General features: G+C 45.5%; 1 protein-coding gene across 1 annotated transcript in view; it reads left to right on the top strand.

Moving 5' to 3' along the window:
• The window catches only part of MTHFD1L (methylenetetrahydrofolate dehydrogenase (NADP+ dependent) 1 like), a 186,909-nt gene extending 165,827 nt beyond the window's left edge, over positions 1-21,082 (top strand). Inside the window, exons 27-28 of the mRNA XM_066372996.1 lie at positions 12,389-12,509; positions 20,787-21,082. Coding sequence (XP_066229093.1) covers positions 12,389-12,478 — 90 coding nt within the window. The 3' untranslated portion in view covers positions 12,479-12,509; positions 20,787-21,082. The remainder of the gene's footprint in view (positions 1-12,388; positions 12,510-20,786) is intronic.
• Positions 21,083-21,491: the final 409 nt, after the last annotated feature.

Genomic DNA, 21,491 nt, shown 5'->3' with positions numbered 1-21,491 from the left:
GAAGTTAATGAAGTGTTTGAAATACACCTTTAAGATCTGAAGTGTGTTCCAATTTTTCTTTTCAAGAGGGCAACCATTTGAATGAAGCGCAGTGTAACATGATCTTTGGTAAAGGAAGTGAAGAGAGCGTTTCTGGGAGTGTTCATTTTCGGCACATGCTACTTAGAATATTAAAAGATATTCAGTGTATCTTTGTCATGAATCTTTCCACTGGGACCAGGCCACTCCTGGATGAACTCACAGACTGAGAGTTTCTCAAAATACATAATTAAATTGTTTGTCTTAAAAGTACACTATTTTAAAGTCTGGAAAAATCAAAGGATGAAAATAAGGTTCATATTTAGCAAAAAGAGTCAGTTTGAGGAATTGTCTGTTTAAAAAAACTCTGATTTCACTTATAGAATTTACTTCCAAAGAAATTCACTTTGCATGTCCTAAATCCAAAAAATTTCTTTTAATTTTTTTTTTCTTTTTATACCACTTTTAAAAATGTATTGATTGATTTGAGAGAGAGAGGAAGGGAGAGAGAGAGATAGAAACAGTGATCTGTTGCTGTATGTGCCCTGACCGGGGATTGAACCCACAACCTCTACTTACCACATCTGTGCTCCAATTGAGCTATCTGGCCAGGGCTCTTTATGCCTCTTCTTAAATTCCTGATACTTTTTTTTCAAAGTGTTTAATTGTTTTTAACTTGTTGAAAATAGAGGGGGTTTTTTTTCCAATTTAGTAAAGATTGATGTAATGCTCACCATTGTTTAAAAAAAAAAAAAAAAAAAAATTAAAATATTAAACCGAATCATTTTTAACTTTTCAAGGGAGCAAATGTTTGCTAATCTTGAAAAATGTGTTAATATTTTCTTTTCTTATTGAGGAAACAGCGACATAACATTATATAAGTTAAAAGTGTGCATTATAGTTCAAGAGGTGTATATACTACACGATAAAGATGTGGTATTACACACGCACGTGCACACACACACGCACGCACGCACAGTGGAATACTATCCAGCCATTAAAAAGGTGAGAACCTGCCATTTGCAACAACGTGGATGAGCATTGAGAATATCATGCGAAGTGAAATGAGTCAGATGGGAAAAGACAAGTATCAAATGATTTCACTCATACCTGGAATTTTAAAACAAAACAAAATGAACAAAGGAAAAGAGACTCTCAGAGGCAGACGGCAGGTGGTGGTGATGACCTCCAGCCCATTTCTTTACAGTTTTCTTTCTCTGGGGTGGTTTAATCAAGTCTTAACAGCTGAGGACATGTTCACAAATGAGCGTGGACAGGCTGGCCGTCTCTTCTGGTCAGAAGGGTGGCGTCTGCTGGACTCTGTCCCCTGCCTGCTCCCCCGTCCCCAGGCTCAGGGCCCTGGGCGCGGGCTGCGTGGTCATTCCACCAGTGAGGCCTGGCGCTCGCTGTGTTTGTCAGAACGCTCTTTTGGTTGCAAGTAAAAGAAACTCAACTCAAACTTACACAAAAAGAGGGGCTACACTGACCCAGATGACAAGTCCTGGCCGTCTGGCTTTAGCACAGCTGAGTTAGGATTCTGGGTTCTGCTCCCCATTCCTCAGCCCTGCCTCCCTCAGAGTGATGCCCTCTATATCACCAGTTCAAACTTCAGACACACTATCCTGACAGAAGAGGAACCTTCCCTCCACCAGCTCGTATCAGTACTCGGGAGTTCCCTGACAACCCTGTTGGCTTCATGTCCCAGGCCTGACCCATCACCACGTCCAGCCCGGGGGTGACTGTCATGCCCACCCTGAGGGCAGGACAAGGGCAGACCCAACCGCACCGTGCAGTGGCCTCCACGTGCCGAGAAGACCGGGCCACTCGGACAGTGCCTGGTGCCTGATCTGCAGCGTGAATAAAGCAGCTGTCACCCAGCGGCAAACGTTACTCTTTGTTTCATTATAGGTAGATATTGGCTTGTATGACATACCAAGTAATTAAAAAGCCTAACACTCAGTTTATAGGAGCTCTTTCTCCTTATGCATTTTCATGGCGAATAGATTGTCCCGTGGGAATTTTCTATTTCAAAAAGAGGTCTCTGTACTCATAATGGCTGATAGCATTGGGCTTTTAAACAGTAATGTTCTGGCTTAAAAAGAAACATAGGAATAGTGGGTTGGTTCTTATTCTATTGTTGGCCCTTTCAGAGAGTCAACAGCTGGAGTGCATTCTTCTGTGAGCCCCTGAGTCCTTCCCTCCCTCCCACCCCCCAAGCCTGTGTCCTCTCAAATTTAGGATTTCTCATCTTCTTCCCACAAAATTTCTACAGTTACTCATCTTACTACTTTCTTTCTTTCCTTCTTTCTTTTCTTTTTTTTTTTTTTTTTTTAAGATTTTTATTTATTGGTTTTAGAGAGCAGAGAGAGAAAACAGGGGAGGGGAAGGAAGCATCAACTCCTGGTAGTTGCTTCTCTGCATGTGCTTTGACCCAGCAAGCCAGGGGTTTTGAACCGGCCACCTCAGCATTCCAAGTCAATGCTTGATCCACTGCGCCACCACAGGTCAGGCTCATCTTACTGCTTTCATATTCAGCTCCTTAAAGCAGTGTGTGTAGGTCTTTGTAGTTCATATTAGTGTTAAAAACGGATCAATTTGATTATTATAAAACCAAATTATATTAGTTTAGCCAGTTAAAATCATTTAATCATTTTTTAATCACAGTTTTTGTTAGCTTCATAATTAATAGATACCAGCGGATGATGCTGAAAATAAGAGTGTGTTCAACTTAAATACAGGTAGGTAACTATATATGGAACTCCGTGGACTCCTGGAGTGAATTCTCTCAAACCCAGCGGCCCACGTTCACCGTGCGGTCCATTCTGCTCCGGAAACCAGAACACGGTGGCAGCTTGCCCGGTCGGCGTCCCCATCGAATCCCCTTTCGGCTGCTGTCGGGCAGACACCAGCAGATGAGCTCTGCTGCGCCCCGGGTGTTGCACGGGGACTTCTGGTGCCTGCGAACAGAGGATAGTTATTCTTGTAACTTTTAGTGAGGCTCTGAGGGAGATCCAAGAGCACTTGAAAGTAGCATTTGAATAACAAGTTTATTCTCAGGCATGGTCACATAAAAGAGATGAGTAATGCTAAACAGATAACACAACTCTGGTTGACTCCATTGGCAACAGGGCCGACTTCTGGGTAAACAACAGCCCTGTTGTGATTAAATCAAAAGACGACAGAGGAAAGTGTGTGCCGGCCGGTCCTCCTAGCTGCCCTAGCTGCAGCAGCCGGCCTGCTTGCCTGGGACCGCAATGAAGTAGAAAGGCCACACTGTGACTTTGCAGGCACTGCTGCCTTTTGCCCAGTGACCCATTAAGGGGAACTTGAGCCGAGATCTTATCCTTGATGGAGACGGAGACACCTCAGGATTTTCCAGTATCATTTTTCACTTTGGGTTCTCGGACATGGTTAATAACGCCTCCAGATCTTGCCGATCCTGCAGCATTTCCTTGTGGCCCCGAGCCGTTGCCGCGGGTCACGTTCTCCTGGAACGGAGGGTTCGGTTACAACATCCATATGCCGTTGGGGTCCACTCTCTGACCTTCATTCTTTTTCCGGCTTTTCATGTTCTCATCCGCTGCTCCCGGGGGACTCTCAATATTCTTGAGTCGACAGCCCAATTATTATTTTTTTTTTCTAAGTTAAAAAAGAAATATTTCAGCCTGCTACGAATCGCATAAATTTTTTAACTTAAAAATCATTTATGTACAGCTGAAGACAGTTAAACCTGACAGTGTAGAAAAGCTAAAAACTGAAGCCCGCGCTGACGTCAGAGCGTGACCGCGGCCCCCACGCGTCCCGTGATCAGCAGTGATGCATGGGCGTGAGGGGTCACCGGGGTCCTTAGGAAGAGCATCAGTCCTTGTCCACAGCCTTCGCTCTTTCGAGCTCAGCTCAGTGGCTCTGAAGCATTGATCCTGGTATCCAGCTTTGATTCCTTTCCTGTGGACCTGTGCCAGTGTGCCTGATTTCATTAAAACTTTGGAAAGGGCTAGAACGACGGTATGGTTTTATTGTAGTCCTTTCATCAATCATAATTTGGGACTGTCGTGGTGAAAGATGAGGAATGCAAACCGGGAGGCTGGGGCTGGTGCGTCCAGTGGGGGGCGGGGGAGCGGTGAGTCCCGGCTGCTTGTTGAAGTTCAGCCACTTCTATCTGCCCCGTGATTTTTTTTTAGCTATGGTTTTATTCCAAAGTGACTGGCGTTTTAAGGCCCAAAAACCCAGGTCCATGGAGACCACACAATTTTTAGTGAGATGCAGTTTTTGTTTGTTTTTTTTTGTGGGTGCCCCCTGGAGGGCCCTCCAGGTTGTATGGGTAGATAACTAAACTACATGCCCGTGGGCAAGAACATGCCCGTTACTCCCTTGCTGGCTCGACAGGCCGGAGGACTCTCGGATGCTGGCCCGACAGGCCGGAGGACTCTCGGATGCTGGCCGTTCGTGGCAAAGGCCGGACTACATTCAGACTCCGTGTAGTCGAGTCGAGCTTACTCTGCTTTTCCCCTTGACCACCCCTCACCCTTGACCAGATTCCCCATTGCATTGTTTCCCTGCTGAAGTCCTGCCCCTGCATTTATAACTTTGGTTCTTCATATTAGGGGTGTACCCCCCTCTTATTATTAGCTAGCCTGCTTTCCAATAGCAACGACCCTCCTCCCGTGGCCTCCGTGTTTCTTTACGTAAACGTCACGTGTCCTTGGTTCTGTTTAACTGCCTATGTAAGGATCGTGTCCCTCTTAAGATCTCTCTGGTGACCCTTTTATCCCAGAGCCAACTGGGGCCTCTGGAGCCACTTGACACACAAGCCAAATTTGGACAAAGGGCCAAACCTCAGAGGACATTTGCAGGTGCTGGATCGCCGCAACTTTCATCTCACCGTTCTCTGATCAGAGCTCGTCTGTTCTGTGTCCGTCCGGAGAAAACGCCTCCTAGTCACCAGTGAGCAGGGGCCACTCTCAAAGCCACACAGAGGACCTGCTCTATGTTGACTCTTAGTCAGCAAAAGCAGGTGCCATTTTCTTCAGCCCTCAGGTGACACAGGGGTAAGTTCACCACTTCTGTCCCAAGTGAAACAGAAGGTTGTGCCCTTTGGTGCAAGAAGATGTCACTTCTCTAAGAACTCGGGTGTTTTCCTAGCCAAAGAAAATTAGATTCGAAGTAAAACTTTCATCTAGACTCTACAGATGAGGTTTTATGAATGAGAATTTATGAATTACATTCTGCAAAGTTGAACTCTGTAAATTGAAATCTGTGAAGAAGAGGCTATGTAAAAAATACTGTAACTTAACATCCTGCCACTTACGTTTAAATATATTTTAAACTAAGAATGCAAGACTATCCCCGGTTCATGCCCCGGGCCTTTCACTTTGGTAAAACGCGTGTGTTAGTGAAGCAGCCATTTAGATTCCTGTACCATCACCAACCTCTCCCTTCCAGTTGACATCTGAACTTTACAAATTATAAAACTAGTGTCTTGCCTGACCTGTGGTGGCGCAGTGGATAAAGCGTCAACCTGGAAATGCTGAGGTCGCCAGTTCGAAACCCTGGGCATTGCCTGGTCAAGGCACATATGGGAGTTGATGCTTCCAGCTCCTCCCCCCTTCTCTCTCTCTCTCTCGCTCTCTCTCTCTCTCTCTCTGTCTCTCTCTCTCTCTCTGTCTCTCTCTCTGTCTCTCCTCTCTAAAAATGAATAAATAAAATTTTTAAAAAAAACTAGTGTCTTTAGGGCAAGCTGTAGAATACTCATGTCCTTCTCAAGTTCATTTTCTTGGTTTCTATTAAACTCTTCTGTCTGTAACATGGTCTTTTAGAACGGAGGTCCACAAACATTCTCTGTAAAAGGACAGGCGGGACATGTTCTGGGCTGCACAGGCATACCGTCTCTGTCCTCAGCCCTGTGGTTACAGCACAGAAGCAGCTGCCGACAACAGACATACAAGTGACTGTTGCTCTGTTTCCAATAAAACTTTCTCTACAGAAGTAGGTGACTGGCCCAGTTTGGCTTGTGGGCCATCGTATTTCCAACCTTTGATATAGAAGTAAAAAATGGGGGAGGAGTCCATACCATTGGATAATAAGTTTGGGTAATAAGCACTTAAAACCATCTCAGAACCCATTGGGTCCTGAGAACCAATTTTATTGGATCTTTCCCATTAGGAACAGTTTTTATTTCCCAGTGTCCCTGAGTACTGGGTGGGAATGACACAAAAAGAGCCAAGAATGCTATTCCGTCAGGCAGATCGCCAGGCCTCGTCCTTCTCTCTGCGGAAACCCCCGCTGGCTTTGGCTTCGGGGCTGGGGAGCTGCCGGGAAGCCCCCGGCCCGCCCCAGCTTCGGTGGGGACTGTGATCCCCACCCCAAGCCGCTCGCCGCCACTGTCTTAACGGCGGGTGGAATAAACGTTGTTTGTCATCTTACCACATCTGTGCTTGAAATGACATTTTCATTTACGGACCAGATTTACCTTTGGCTTATAAAAAAAAATGACACTGCAATCGGTAGCATGGTTGTAGGAAGGTGGGGGTAGGAGGAGGGGGGAGTAAACGTGAGGTTTTAGTCAAAACAGGGCGCAAAACAGATTCTAAGCTCGGAGGCAGGTGATGCTGCTGGAACTGTTGGCTGTCGTCAAGTGCATCTCCATTGATGCCTTGTGTTGTTTATATATAGAAGTGTATGAAAAATTCAGACCTGATCGGCTTGGGTTCTGCGGGAAAATAGCTAATGGACGGATGGGATCAGTCTACTGCAACATGCTAGAGAATTACTCAGACGCTTGTCAGATGCCTGAGCCACGTTCTCAGAATGTGAGCATGCGCCATCATGGGCAGCTTTCATCCACCAGGGTCAGTGAGAGGGCAGCTGAGGGAGGCACACGGCACTTCAAATGGCTCTTGCTCTTGTGTCAGGAGCAAAGCAATGAAGTAAGAAGCTGACGCGCCGAAACTAGAGTTCAGAGAAAGCTGACTTGTTTTGATTGAGAAAAGCAGATAATTGAGCAGTCACTGGAGATTAGAGTTGTTATTGTTTTTCATTTCCTGAGCTTACAAAATGTGTTACTTTATTCCTGTTCATTGCTACAATTCTTTTTTTTAAATTATATATTATGTTAATCCACAGTATAAGTACAGAATTTCTCATGCCCCCTTTTAAAGATCGCACACCATTTTATACAAAAACAAAAACAAAAAAAAATCCTGTACGTATTTAGTTCATATGTTATTATAATAATAAGTGCATGGAATTTTGGCTCCAGGTTTAAAGAAATGTTTAGATTTTAGTTTTAGCTCATTGTAATTTTGCCATTGGTGTTTCTTTATTAATCTAATTTTATTCTTGGACTACGTATCTTAAAATCAAATTCTGTCATTCTATGTAATAATACAGTGTTTCCGATAACTGATAACCCTATTCTTTAGGTAGAATGAGTGGCAGAATAATAACCTTTAAAATCTCCATTGGTCTATAAAATTCATGTTCATATTTATAAAGCAACAACATCTCACCCAATGTTATATAACACCTGAAACTAATAAAATGTTGTAAATCAATTGTAATTGAAACATTTTTATATTAGTTTTTTTAAATTGTAGCACTAGGCCTGACCTGTGGTAGTACAATGGATAAAGTGTCAACCTGGAATACTGAGGTCGCCGGTTCAAAACCCCTGTCTTGCCCGGTCAAGGCACATATTGGAAGCAATGAGTTGATGCTTCCCGCTCCTCTCCCCCACTGCTCGCGCTCTCTCTCTCTCTCTCTCTCTCTAAAATGAATAAATTTTAAAAATCTTTAAAAAATTATAGAGCTAGAAAAATTAGGGGAAAATCTTGTAAAACTAATGAACCCATTTTTTCTTAGAAAAGGAACAAGCCAGAAGACCAAGAGGCAATGAGTAATAAGGATGTGAATTTTTTGTTATTAGTTTATCAAAAAAAAAATCTTTTTATTTAAGCTATCATAATATAGTTAACCATTCTTGTTGGCTGTTTTGCAATTTTTGAAATGAGATGCTCTATATCAGCTGGGTTTGTTCATCAGTTAAGGAGGAAAGAAATAAAAGGGATTCCACCTCTGATCATGAACTTAGGAACAAAAGTGATGTGAGTACAAAAAATGCTCATTTCTTTTCTATTCCAAAATAAAACTGGATGATGTATTCAGTAGGCAAAAATAGTAGATTTAAAGAGACGTCTGAAAAGAAGTTATTTCACAAACACAACAAAATTAACTACAACGATATTTTGATGAAGTAGAAACTATGATTCCATCACCATGAAGCAGAATTTTTAATTTTCTTACTCATGCTAAAGAATATTCTACTTTCACATTTTATGACTACTTTTAAGTATCTGAATATTTTCTTTATTAGTTTTTCTTGTAATTTTTTTGAGACTTTTACTAGTTTTAATGTAAGTTTAAAGGCTATCCATAGAAGTCATCATTTCTCCAAAATAAGCCTACCCCGAAATCGTTAAAAGTTTTGAAAGATTCATTGTAGTTAAAAATGAGGGTCACGAAAGGCAGAAGCCCGTGATTTTCAGCCTTTGTAGAAGAATCCATTAATGCAGCGTGACAAATAAGTACAATTTAGTGGCTCCCTCGTTATTTTAAGCAGAAGGCCTCCTTGGAGGGCATACAAATAAAGTCAACATAGATCACCACTGACCCCAGGCGTGGGGCCAGAGGTCAACTCCCAAGGGCTGTCTGAGTTCTTGATTGTCGTGTTGTCCTGACTCTTGTCTGGGGCTGCAGTCCTTTGATATTAGTTGTTGTTGTTGGTTTTTTTATTGAGAGAGAGTTTGATGAGAATGTGTTAGGCCTTGTTAACATAATTCCATACTGTGTCCGCTCTGCAGAAGATTTATTTTAAGAGTTGATCTATTGGAGATGGCTCTTTATCTACAGGGCACGTTGTCCCTCATCTCTGAAGATTCTTGTCTGTTGTTGCTTATTCTAAATAAGCCATCATGTTCTGGGAAGTGATGATTCTATCCTTGGAAAGGAACGTGGGAATCTTCTGATTAAATTAATTCTCCCCCACCCCCTCCCACAAATTGTAAATAGAGGAAAGCCATTCCACACTTCCGGCATTTAATGTTTCGGCTGCTTTTAGCTCCCCGTTCTGCAGCAGAGTCGGGATGGCCACATGACGCATCCTCTGATTCAGGGCACCCAGTAGGCCAGGGGTCCTCAAACTTTTTACACAGGGGGCCAGTTCACTGTCCCTCAGACTGTTGGAGGGCCAGACTATAAAAAAAACTATGAACAAATCCCTATGCACACTGCACATATCTTATTTTAAAGTAAAAAAACAAAACGAGGACAAATACAATATTTAAAATAAAGAACAAGTAAATTTAAATCAACAAACTGACCAGTATTTCAATGGGAACTATGCTCCTCTCACTGACCACCAGTGAAAGAAGTGCTCCTTCTGGAAGTGTGGCGGGGGCCGGATAAATGGCCTCAGGGGGCCGCATGCGGCCCATGGGCCGTAGTTTGGGGACCCCTGCAGTAGGCCAACTTGGGGACTTCCATGAGTCACACTCCACCTCTGTCCGCCTTGGGCTTGCATGAGCCGAAAGTTAATTTTCATGTCTACAAAAATAGTGTGCAAGCAAGCAGGGGGTGCAATGGTGTTAGCTGCAACAGAAGCTTCCGTGGTAGCTTTGCTCAGAGGCGCCCGCATGCACTGCCTTCGGGTTCTCGTGGGTTTTCTCACGGCGCGTGGATTTAGACTTCCCGGGCCTCACACCGAGTGCCGCCCTGGTGCCGCAGACTCAGACACGGCAGTCGGAAGGGCTGGGTCACGTCCCGTCGAGCAGATTTACGGGCTGGGGCAGCATTGCTGTGATTGAATATGTTCATCCCTTTCTTTCTCTTAAACTATAAAATGCTGGTTGGTTTTTCTAAACTCGTAGCCCCGTGCGGATTATGGAGGCATCTTAAAATGTCCATGTCAGAATGCAGTTAGACAAGAAAAGTGCTGTGGCATACCTGGTGTGAGTTGTACCTGGGCAACAGGAAAAAAATCTGAGCAGTTCCCACCCAGTGTCCCTTGTGTTCAGTGTCCCAGTGCCAAAGCAGTAAGCCTAGGTTGCTTTGTTTTAGATTTTTATTTTTATTCATTTTAGAAAGAGGAAAGAGAGAGAGACAGAGAGAGAAAGAATGGGGGGAGGAACAAGAAGCATCAACTCCCATATGTGCCTTGACCAGGCAAGCCCAGGGTTTCGAACCAGTGATGTCAGCGTTCCAGGTCGATGCTTTTATCCACTGCGCCACCACAGGTCAGGCAAGCCTAGGTTTTCTCTCTGGGGTCTCCTCGGACACGTGCAGCCACTGTAGTGACCATAGAAGAATGTTACCCCCCTGCTAGGAACAGGAGCCTCAGGAGGGTACAAAGCCATCCGCATGCCTACAGTTTTAAAGTACAGGAAGTCCCCACCTTCGAGCAAGTTGTACACTTTATAATTTAGTGAATTGTTCGAAACCCAAAACACGTTTTCCCACAGACGTGTTATAAATGGTACCTATATTCCAGGCAGGTCCCAGACGCCTTTTTAGCCCGTAATATATCTAACGTACAGTCAGTCCTGTGCAGTTAGCAAGACAGGAGCTAGCCGCCGTCTATCACAGTGTTGTATGCGTCCGGCCGCGTGCAGAGCACTCCCATGGCTCCCCTCACTGATGCTCTCCTGGTCCAGGTGGTCGATGAGGCCTGCAGGTGCACAGACCCCCCGGCCCCGCCACCGAGCTTCCTTTCCCGGTGCTACCGGGAACGGGGAGAGGGCAGAGTGGGGGGCAGAGGCATCCTGGGCCTGCGCCCCTGCGGCCTTGCTACAGTTGCAGGTTCTGATTCAGGAGATCTGGGATTAGAATTTCCACCACCTCCAGTGATGCCGGTGCTACCGGTCCATAGACCCCAGTCTGAGTAGCAAGCGTGTCAGCATCACAAGGGCAGGAGGGGGGTGGCAGAGAGAGAAATCCCGAGTCCCCTTGGAAAGGAAGTGGGGAGTGAGTGACATCACAGCGGCCTCACCTGGCTGCTTCTGGACAGCCCCTTCTGCCAGACGGGAGCCCTGAAGGCCACTGAGTGTCCATGTGGTGCGGCTTCCTCTCCAAGCATTCTCTGGCCCGCCGGGCCAGGCAGACGTTTGCCTGACACAGCACTTAGCTCTCAGAAGAGCCGGGCTCAGCAGACTCCCAGGTGTCTTCCCTTGGAAGGATGGATGCAACACTGCTTTACGAGCATCCTTTGTACGAAAAGTGCGTGTGGAAGTCCAGCAGGAACTACTAAGGTCGATAGGAGCGGATCGTCCAGGAATCTCGCCATGTGGATCCAAGACCAGTGTTCGGTGTGAGAACCACCGGGGACACGTCTCTTCCTCAACGCTCCCAGGGTTTCTGATGACAATGTCAAGGAGCGTGGTTTGCACTCTGATCTGGACACAGGGCAGCAAAGCAGTGAGGAGCGTAGGCTTGGTTTAATCCTCTTTCTGCCACTAACTAGCTGTGTCCTTGAGCGCAGCCTTTGTGCCTAAATGTCCACTGTCCTCTTCAATCAAGTGGGCCTAACATCCGAACCTACCTCTTAGGGTCGGGGAGACTTAAGTTATCCGTGGAAAGCTCATAGGGTGCACCCCCAGCGATGGTCGCTGAATGAGTCGTTTGAGATCACTGGCATGGAGTCAACGGTCCAGTTCTGCTTCTTACTACCTGGGTGGCCTCGGGCAAGCCATTGAACCTTGAACCCTCTGTTTCCTTCTGTGTCGCGTGGTCTTAATAAAAGAACCTATCTCTAGCCTTGTTGGGAGGAAAAAATAAGTCACAAAATCCGCACAGTGCCTAGCACGTAGTAAGCTCTCAGGACACGTCAGTTCTTGTTGCTAAGGTTGGCCAGACGGATCATTCTCGGGAGAACAGGAGTTTGTAAACCGCACTCCCCAGAGCTGTGTTACAAAACTGTGACTTGGACACACTGTAAGTGGGGGTGAGGAGGCCATCGTCCACTCCGCCCACAGCCGCCGTCCTTTTCAACCAGAGGGGCTCATCTTTTGAAGCTTCAGCATTAAGATTTGCTTTAGAATCAAAAGGTTTGAAAAAATCCCTGTGTTGGAGCTGCAGTGTGCTGTGAGACTGTCAGGGGGGAGAGAAGGTCTCAACTTCCAAAAAGTCGACATTTGCCTTTTCCATTTCATTTCCTCAAAGACTGAACTAGCAGACGGTGGAGTTTAAAGAGATGATGGATGTGTCTCTAACCTGAGCTAGATAAAGCGGGATTGAACTGGATACTTAATTTGCGTCGTTAGAGGCACGGCGATCACGTGGCCGCGCTTGCTGACCCACGCACCTGTGTTTTCTCCGCCAGATGAGCACCATGCCCGGGCTGCCCACGCGGCCTTGCTTCTACGACATAGACCTTGACACGGAAACAGAGCAAGTTCAAGGCTTGTTCTGAAGGAGCGAGACGGTCACGGCTCCCGGCTCAGGTAGGCTGCTGTGCTTTCTACTGTTTCTTTCTTTTTCCAAATCTTTCTTTAGTTTTATTTGGGTTTGACTTTTTTTTTTTTTTTTTATGTCTATGACCAAAAAAAAAAAAAAAAAGAAAGAAAAGAAAGGTCTGATAAATAATTTCCTGACTTGGTTACTATGAATTTCTTCCTAATAAGAGCCCATGACTTAAGAATCACTCCCTGGAGGGTGTGAAAGTCAAATCACATCATCTGTGAGTGGAGACGTGTTTTAAGGCATCTCTTTGCCTAACAACAGAACACTATAAACCGATTACTTTTTCCCCAGAATTAAAACTAATATCTGCTATCGTTTTTAATGAACTACATATACCACATATCTCTTCGTTACAGAGCTGGAATCATGTGGTAGGAGAATCTCAATGTATTCTTTTGCTGAGGCTGCCGGGTCACAAGTGGGTGGCTTGAAATAGCAGAAATTTATTCTCTCCTAGCTCTGGAGGCTAGAAGTCCCAAGTCAGGAGTCTGCTGGGCCACGCACCCTCTGAGACTCCGGCCGGACCCTTCCTGGCCTCTGTCCGGCCTCTGGTGGTTGCCATCAGCCCTCCGTGTGCCTCAGTTTACAGCGGCAGTGTCTCCCCCACGGCGTGTAGCATTCGCCCTGTGCGTCTGTCTTCACATGGCATTCTCTTCTTGTAAGGACACCAGTCGTGTTGAATTAGGTCCCCCCCCCCCCCATTGGCTTCACCTTAATTACATCTGCAAAGACCTTGTTTCCAGATAAGGTCACTGTCTACGGTACTGAGGGTCAGGACTTCAGTCTATCTTTTGGGGGGACACCATTCAGCCCGTAACACTCAACTGTGGTTCAACAGGTAGATGACGCTCTAATGCCACTGGGAAGACACATAAAGATGGGATGTATCGTTCAGAGGGCCCTGTGAGGCACAGGCTGGACAGGGCAGCAGAAATTAGACGTCTTGATGGCTCTCTGTCCACTGCCTCCGAGGGTTGGGCTTCCCTGGGAGCTGGCGAGGCGGCGCACAGCTGGGACCCCTTTCTCTTCGCCACGCAGCCACACCTGCGGGCTTCTTTCCTCGCTCCCATCCTGAAGAAAAATGACCACCCTCCCAGCCGTCCTCCCTGGAAAACTCCCGATCAGAAGTTCTGAAGGCTCAGAGCTGCTTTTCCCCATCCTATATATCAAACGTGTCCTCACCCTATTCTCAGGACACAGCCCTTCCCCCAAAGCACCCCCTCCATTCATTCTCCCCACTCACTCCTGTTCCCGCTCCTTTGCCCTGCACCCCGCCCTCTTGCCCGCACGCTCCGGGCCTTCCAGACGGGTGTGCTTGACCCGAGGACCTTTCCTTCCCGTTGTCGTGGAGAGGTGGCCCCGGGCTAGGCACAGGGAACCCTCACTTCCACTGGCCTCGCTGCCAGGGGCCAACATGGGGAGATTTTTCTTTTTATAAGTCTTTGTTACTAAAACACTGAAGACCTGGGCCACGGTGAAAAAAGTAAGGGACCACGTAGATCAGGGGTCCCCAAACTTTTTACACAGGGGGCCAGTTCACTGTCCCTTGGACTGTTGGAGGGCCGGACTATAAAGAAAACTATGAACAGATCCCTATGCACATGGCACATATCTTATTTTAAAGTAAAAAAACAAAATGGGAACAAATACAATATTTAAAATAAAGAACAAGTAAATTTAAATCAACAAACTGACCAGTATTTCAATGGGAACTATGCTCCTCTCACTGACCACCAATGAAAGAGGTGCCCCTTCTTCATTGAAGTGTGGCGGGGGCCGGATAAATGGCCTTAGGGGGCCGCATGTGGCCCGCGGGTCGTAGTTTGGGGACCCCTGACTTAGATGAAATTACATTAGTGTAGGTGTGGAGTTGTTCAGTTTGGGTTATGTGTGTGTGGTGTTTCGTGTCGTCTGCCTGTGTTTTGCTGAGGCATGGGAGTTGTATTTAATTTTAACCATGACTACATTTCATATTTCTGTCAAAAGAAAACTCCAAAAAATAATAAATTAAGGGAAACTTTTTTTTTTTTTTAGTACATAGGCCCATAAACTTGAATTTTGATATGTTATTTTGGTTGTTTGGTATGAGTGTGGGTGGGTGTGTGTGTGTGTGTGTGTAAGTGCACATAAGTGCATGTCTCGGCTCTCCCAGCTGGGCCTTGGCAGACTAACAATATCATTTCTCTTAAACTGGAAATTGACCCCTGTCCGGACTGATCTTCCTCTCCGCGTCAGGAGCCCATTCTGCCGCATTCCTGCCGTTCGCCGTCTTCTCCCAGGACAAGTGTGTGGGCGCCCCTTGCATTTCTCCTGGACCGTAGTTTTTCAGCCTTTTGGTCCATTCTTTTTCTCTCCCACTAGGTCAAAGAAACCCAATTATACCTTAATTATTGCATTCAAGATTCGGGTAATGCCAAGGGACACGTCCTTAGCTTTCCTGTCGTGCATACTTACATCCTGAGGGTCGTGTTTCCTGACGAGTGTTCCGCTGGGTTTGATTTCAAGCTTGAGCAGGGCTGGGAGTCAGCGCCCTGGCCTGCGGTGCTTACCTCCAGTGTGCCAGGCGCCGTGCCAAGCACCTTGCATGGATGGTCACAGCGCCCCTTGGAGGCAGGTGCTGTCCTGAGAGATCAGCTCCCTCCTCTGGGCTCGCGGAGGCAGGGCGGATGAGGGAGGGCCCCGCCCCCGCCCCGCCCCGCCCCCGCCCCACCCCGCCCCGCCCCGCCCCTCACGGCTGTCTTTCCACTGCTCAGCCCTGGCTCTCAGCAGTTTGCTGTCTCCTCTCACGTGCCCCGCTAGCTTCAACCCAGTGAGACGGGTAGTATTTTTATTTCAGAGCTGTGAAAACTTTGGCCCAGAGACATCAATAGCTTGCCCAAGTTTGCACAGCAATTAAGTACAAAAGCCACAATTCAACCCTCTGCTTCCTCTCAGTCTCACCCCATTCTTTGTGCCCCAAACCTAAAGGGTGTTCTTTTCATTTTAGTCACGGGATAAATGAACTTCCTTCCTGGAAGTTGATAACCAGCTATTTGAACAGACCCATAATTTGGGGATAACCAGGTGGTATATATTTTTAATAACAAAAGATAATTATGCGGGTATTAAAAGCAATGACTGTCAAAACTCATTGTCGTCAAAGTATAGTAGGGCTATCTCTTACCTAACCCTCTCACTGAAGGACACTTTCCCACTCACTTGTCCAAAGCTTTTTTCTTCTTTGTCAACGGCCAAATCCTGGTCTAGCCTTGGTGGGCAGCAGTTCAAAACCCCATCACTTGACCTTGCTTGAACAATTGAAAATGGATCCGGTGTCGTAAGATAAAAACCACCATACAGAATAAACATTCCTTCTCAGGACCTCCTCGACACAGCCATCCCGCAAACATTCTTTCTATTTCCTGTGGCCTCTCCCACACGGCCGTTGGGGACCACTTCTAACGGTCAGAGGTCTGTGGCTATTAAAAAGGCGTAAAATAGAAGTGGTCAAGCTTGAATGACAGTCAACTTGGACAAGTTTGGGCAAGGGAAGAGGACATGTCCAGTCAGTTGCTTTACTCATATAGTGGTCAGACTCCCGATAGGTGTCCGCACTCAGTGGAACATGTCACAGGACCTGTCCCACGTGGGAGAAGGCTACACTCAGTGGGTGACAACTTCCTTTCCTTCCTGCTTACCTCACCCTCTAGGAAATTGTATGAGACTTAGTGTGAACAGGAGATGCCAGGAAATCCCCAGAACCCGAGCCCTTGCCCCCTGCTTTCCAAGGCTTCCCTGTAGTGCGTTCATTATTGTTACAGTCGGGCTGTGAGTCATTCTTTTGGATGTCACCAAATAGAACTAATTAAAATCAGTTGTGTGTCCCGGTGAAACTGATCCTGCATCCTTTGTTGGGAGATGATCGGGTTTAGGGAGGGTCATTCTTTCGCCCCCTGAGGGTTTCTCATTCTGAACCTTCATCATATTTCTGAGCCTTGGCAGGATTCAGATGAACACAGTAAACTCTGGCAGGGTCCGTGAAGAATTCAGATACTCTAGTTTGTCCTGGTGTGCGAAGTTGCGTTTAGTACAGAATCAGAATGACTCTGGGCCTGCTATATAAATGTGGCTTACTTACCAAAGATTTTGTTTTCTTGAATTGCACATACAAAAACAAGTATACCAGCTCATTTTTTTCCCCTTAAATTGCCTTTATAGCAGAAAATTTCAATGATATTTAATAATTGATTAATCTGGAGTGTGGTTGCCTGTAGTCCTTCTGGGAACAGGGCCTTTTAGTCCCAACTTGCAAACCACAGGGTTTTGAGGTTCCCTGGAGGAACACCTGTGCTCCGTGGTTTGGGGCTTGAATCTCTATCTTTTCATGGAACAGCTCAAAAATTGTTCTTCACCACTGTGTTTCCTCAGCCCACCACCCACGCCATCCTCTGAGGAGAACGTGTCCCTCTTCCCCATCTCTGGGCAGGGGACAAAATAGGCTTAAATGAGAGATGGTGGTGATTAGGTCTAAATAGGCCAGCTAGCTCAGCAGTAGCACATCAGCCCAGCATGTGGTAGTTCCAGGTTCGATTCCCAGCCAGGGCACACAGGTGAAATGCCCATTTGCTTCTCCACCCTTCCCCTTCTACTCTTTCTCTCTGTCTCTCTCTTCCTCTCCCACAGCCAAGGCTCCACTGGAGCAAAGTTGGCCCAGGTGCTGAGGATGGCTCCATGGCCTCCACCTCAGGTGCTAGAATGGCTCCAGTTGCAAAGGAGCAATGCCCCAGATGGGCAGAGTATCACCCCCTGGAGGGCAGGGCATGCCAGTTGGATCCTGGTCGGGCACATGCAGGAGTCTGTCTGCCTCCCGCTTCTAACTTTGGAAAAACACAAAGAAAAAAATATATATATAAAGATGACATCTTTAACAGCTTATTGACACCTAAAAAATGGTACCAAGTAGCTCTTTCCTAATGAAAATGGAATGTTTTGAAGCTTTGCAGTTGTAAAATTAATTATTCCCTTTTAAAGAAAGTTTTCCAGGACACTTTTTTAGGGGTTGAGGCAGAAACTAATCATCTTATTTTTTATATATGGCATATATATATATGGCAAGGAATATAATATTTCAGCAAACTCAGGAAAAATGAAATTTTCTAGTAACTAAATCTATACATGATTAGTTCATCAGAAATAGAAGAAATTATTTGTCAACAAAAAAAAAAAATCAATAAGCGTTCCAGTATGGCATTAGTTATCATCTACTACTTGGTTAAGAAAAATCAGAATGTGGAGCTTCTGGTGGCAGGGTTTGGGGGAGGGGCACAGGCACCATCTGTGTCCGGCTGCGAAGGCGGCAAGAAGAGGCCCCTGCAGTGGCCGAGAAGGAGGCCGGGGAGATGGACGAGGAGGATAAGGCGTTCGAGCAGAGGCGAAAAGGGAGCGGAAGGAACTGGAGGGCTGAAAGCGAAGGCCGCGGGGAAGGGCCCTGGCCTCAGGTGGCATTAGAAATCCGGCACAGAGTGAGCTGCTCCTTGTGCCTGGGGCAGTGGCGATCTTCATTTCCATCTCTGTTTCAACATCTGGATTCCCTGTCCGAACATCAACATCTGGATTCCCTGTCCGAACATCTCTTGCCACCGATAGCTAGAAAGTGTTGTCCTGGAGCTCGTTGTATATTTAAGAATAAACATTTGTAAAAATAGTAGTAATAATAACAATAATGATGATGATGATGATTGTGCAGTGGCTCACCTCTTCAGTTCTCGCTCTGCCATTTCCACCTGAGCTCTGAGGCCAGAGGAAACCCAGCCCAGAATCCTGTGCAAGTGCACCGTCCAGTCTTTGTTCTATCCCGAATTCTGTACCACTGGGAATTAAAACAGCTCATTTGAAATGGCAAAAAAAAAAAAAATTTTTTAAGAAGAAAGAAAAGAAAAATCAGAACTTGTAAGGCAGGGGATGAGTTTTAACCAAACCTGAAATTCTTTGCACCACACAAGAAATTTTTTACCGGAATTCAAACTGATTAATAAGCACGCCCTTCCTATACCCTGTGGCTTCACTAGGAGAAATAGACTAACACTCTCCTCGACTCTAAAGAACCTCATGATGTAAATGATTCTGAATTACTCACTTTTCAGGTGTAAAGAAAAGTAGTCAGACTATGTCATCTTCAACTTGACCAGTACTACTGAGGTTAACTTTTCGTTTCTATTTTAAAGTCACTGTGGTAGCATACTTAACTTTAACCTCTGTTATTCAACAATGGGAACCAATAAAATATTATCCTGAGCAAAGAGAAGTCAAGTGTTACCACTAATACTATAAGGGTAAATAAAATGCAATTTTCTTTGTTTAATAAAGAGGAGAGAGAGCTCATCCTCCCGTCTCCTAATGGTATATATCGTACGGCTGCCATAGCAAAATACAAGGTGGCTTAAAACACCAAAAATTTATTCTTCCACAGTTCTAGAGGCTAGAAGTCTGAAGTCAGTATCAGTAGAGTGAAGTCAAGCTGGGGTGAGGCCACACTCCCTTCAGTGTCTCTGGAATCCAGCCCTTGCCTCCTCCTGCTTGTGGCAGCTCCCAGAATTCCTGGGCTTACGGCCACATCACTCCAGCCTCTGCCTCAGTGGTCAGTCACTCAGTCACTTTGCCTCTTCCTCTTCTGTGAATCTGGGCACTTTTAGATTTCTTGTTCCCATGCCAAGATAAAACGTCTTATATAATCCATCTTCCAAAATGTTTACCCGCTAAATAAACAGTGTGTACTGATTCATTTTCACATTCTCGTCTTGGCTATTACATCTCTTGATTTTTTTTTAATCTATAATCAGACTTTATATATTTCTGCCAACCCATGATGCCATCGTGTATTCTTGAAGTGTGGAACCATATACTCTGAGCCCCTTTAAACACAAAACCGTGGGCTACAGAAGTTATGTGGCTGATCATCAGCTGTTCACACACACACACACACACACACACACACTGCATCTGGAGATGGAAGGCTTTGTCCCAGCCTCAGGTCATCTCTATCCACAGAGCCCACCCCCCTCTCTCTTAGGCCCCTACCTTCCCTCTTTCCTCCCCAGGAGTCACCGAGCCTTACCAGAGTGAGGTTGGCCTTGTCTCTGAGCAGAGGGGTGAGGTCTGCACCAGACAAACCTCCCTCCCCAACATCCACAATATTCTCTTATTGTTAATGTTTATGATGCTGGTAATGTTTCTGTTTTATTTACTTCCCTGACTTGACTCAGACATTAGGGGAGTATTTGCAGTTCATAGTCTTGCGTCTCCATCACCTCTTGTGTTCTGAAGCAAATCAAGCATCTTTTCTGGCTCCAGACCCGCCCTTCATCTGTGGGAAGCCAGCTTGCTATATTCCAGCTGGGTTTGAACTCTTGGCCCGGTAAATAAATACTTGCATTTACATTTCTTCTGCAGTGATGAACCACATTATGTTCTAGAACTTAGGTGTTTTCCTTGTTCTTTTTAAATACAGTTTGATCACTTCTCTTTCTAAAGATTGCAGGATTTAACAGTGGCAGGAAGTCTTAATATTCCTTTAAGAAAATGCAACCAAATTTTAACAACACTAAGTTCTAGGACTACTCACTTCGTTCTTATCCTAAATGCATTTTTTAGAGCATGCTGTCTGTGCTTACTATAAAAGAGAAACTGGAATCAAAGACAACAGGATTTCTAATCTAAAATCCCGAATGCAGCCTGGCCTGTGGTGGCGCAGTGGATAAAGCATCAACCTGGCATGCTGAGGTCGCCAGTTCAAAACCTCGGGCTTGCCGGGTCAAGGCACATACAAGAAGCAACCAATGAACAACTAAAGTGAAGCAACTATGAGTTGATACTTCTCGCTCCCCTCACCCTTATAAAATTAATAAATAAAATCTTTAAAAAATAATAAAATAAAAATAAAATCCTGAACATTGTCACTCAACAGGATCTTGGGGACTATAGATCCCAAGTTTAGTCATGAAATTTCTTCCAAGGTCCCCAAGTAAAAGACATTTAGAATGCTGCGTATGATTCCATGCTGACTTGGTCACAGGAGTGCAGAATGGGATTCTCCACTACTCTTTTAAGTAAAAACATTGCAAACTGTGATCTCAGCCTTGTCTTGTGAATAGACTCGCGTACCTGCCTTTGAATTTTTCTTTTCATAACCAACTTTAAAGAGCTATCAAATATTCACAATTTAACATCAGGGAGAAAAGTCGTTTTGAAACCACAGAAACGTTTCTTTTCCTGTTTTTCAGCCTCCTGAAACTCAAACTACTCCTTGCCTCTTGGCTGCAGTTGGAGAAGAAAATGAATTTGAAATATACTCGTTACGCAATGTGGAGAAATGGTGGACTAGGCCAGAGATTTCTTCCTTCAAGACCGTTCTCTGCAGCCAAGCACGGTGTTCAGGGAGAGACCTCCACACCGAGTCTGAAAGGAACGAATTTATTTTCTGTTTCTGCAGAGTTGACGTTATTCCCCACTGCTCACACTTGAGAATGTTTATTGTGTGAGGACGGCAGCGATTAAAAGAGTATGAACTAAAAGGTAACATTTTCTCACCCTGGACTCTTCTGTTTTGTCTTTGAACTAAAAATAAATATGTATTTAGAAAACCAACCAGCAAGCTTCGGCGCCAGATAAAACTCGACTCTCCAGAGGTAACTGTTCCTATTGGGGTTGTTACCTGACACCAATTTCCTGGAAAATCGTGAATGCAACCAGAGCTTTCTTTATAAACATAACAAGGAAAAAAGAAAACACACACACACACACACACACACAGAAATATCTGGTCAATTGGGAAATCTTCCGACTGTCGGAGAGTTCTAACATCCTTTGGAGCAAAGTGCGTCTCATCATATCCAGAACTACTTCTCAGTGCCAGTGAAGTTCATTCACATCACTTACCTAAGAACTAATGGGTTTATGCCTGTTTCTTCCACCGATGAATGAACCTC

The sequence above is a fragment of the Saccopteryx leptura genome, chromosome 3 (genome assembly GCF_036850995.1).
Source record: "Saccopteryx leptura isolate mSacLep1 chromosome 3, mSacLep1_pri_phased_curated, whole genome shotgun sequence".
Classification (NCBI taxonomy): Eukaryota; Metazoa; Chordata; class Mammalia; order Chiroptera; family Emballonuridae; genus Saccopteryx; species Saccopteryx leptura.
Note: the sequence above shows the minus strand (reverse complement) of the source record. Positions and strands in the feature narration are given on the sequence as shown.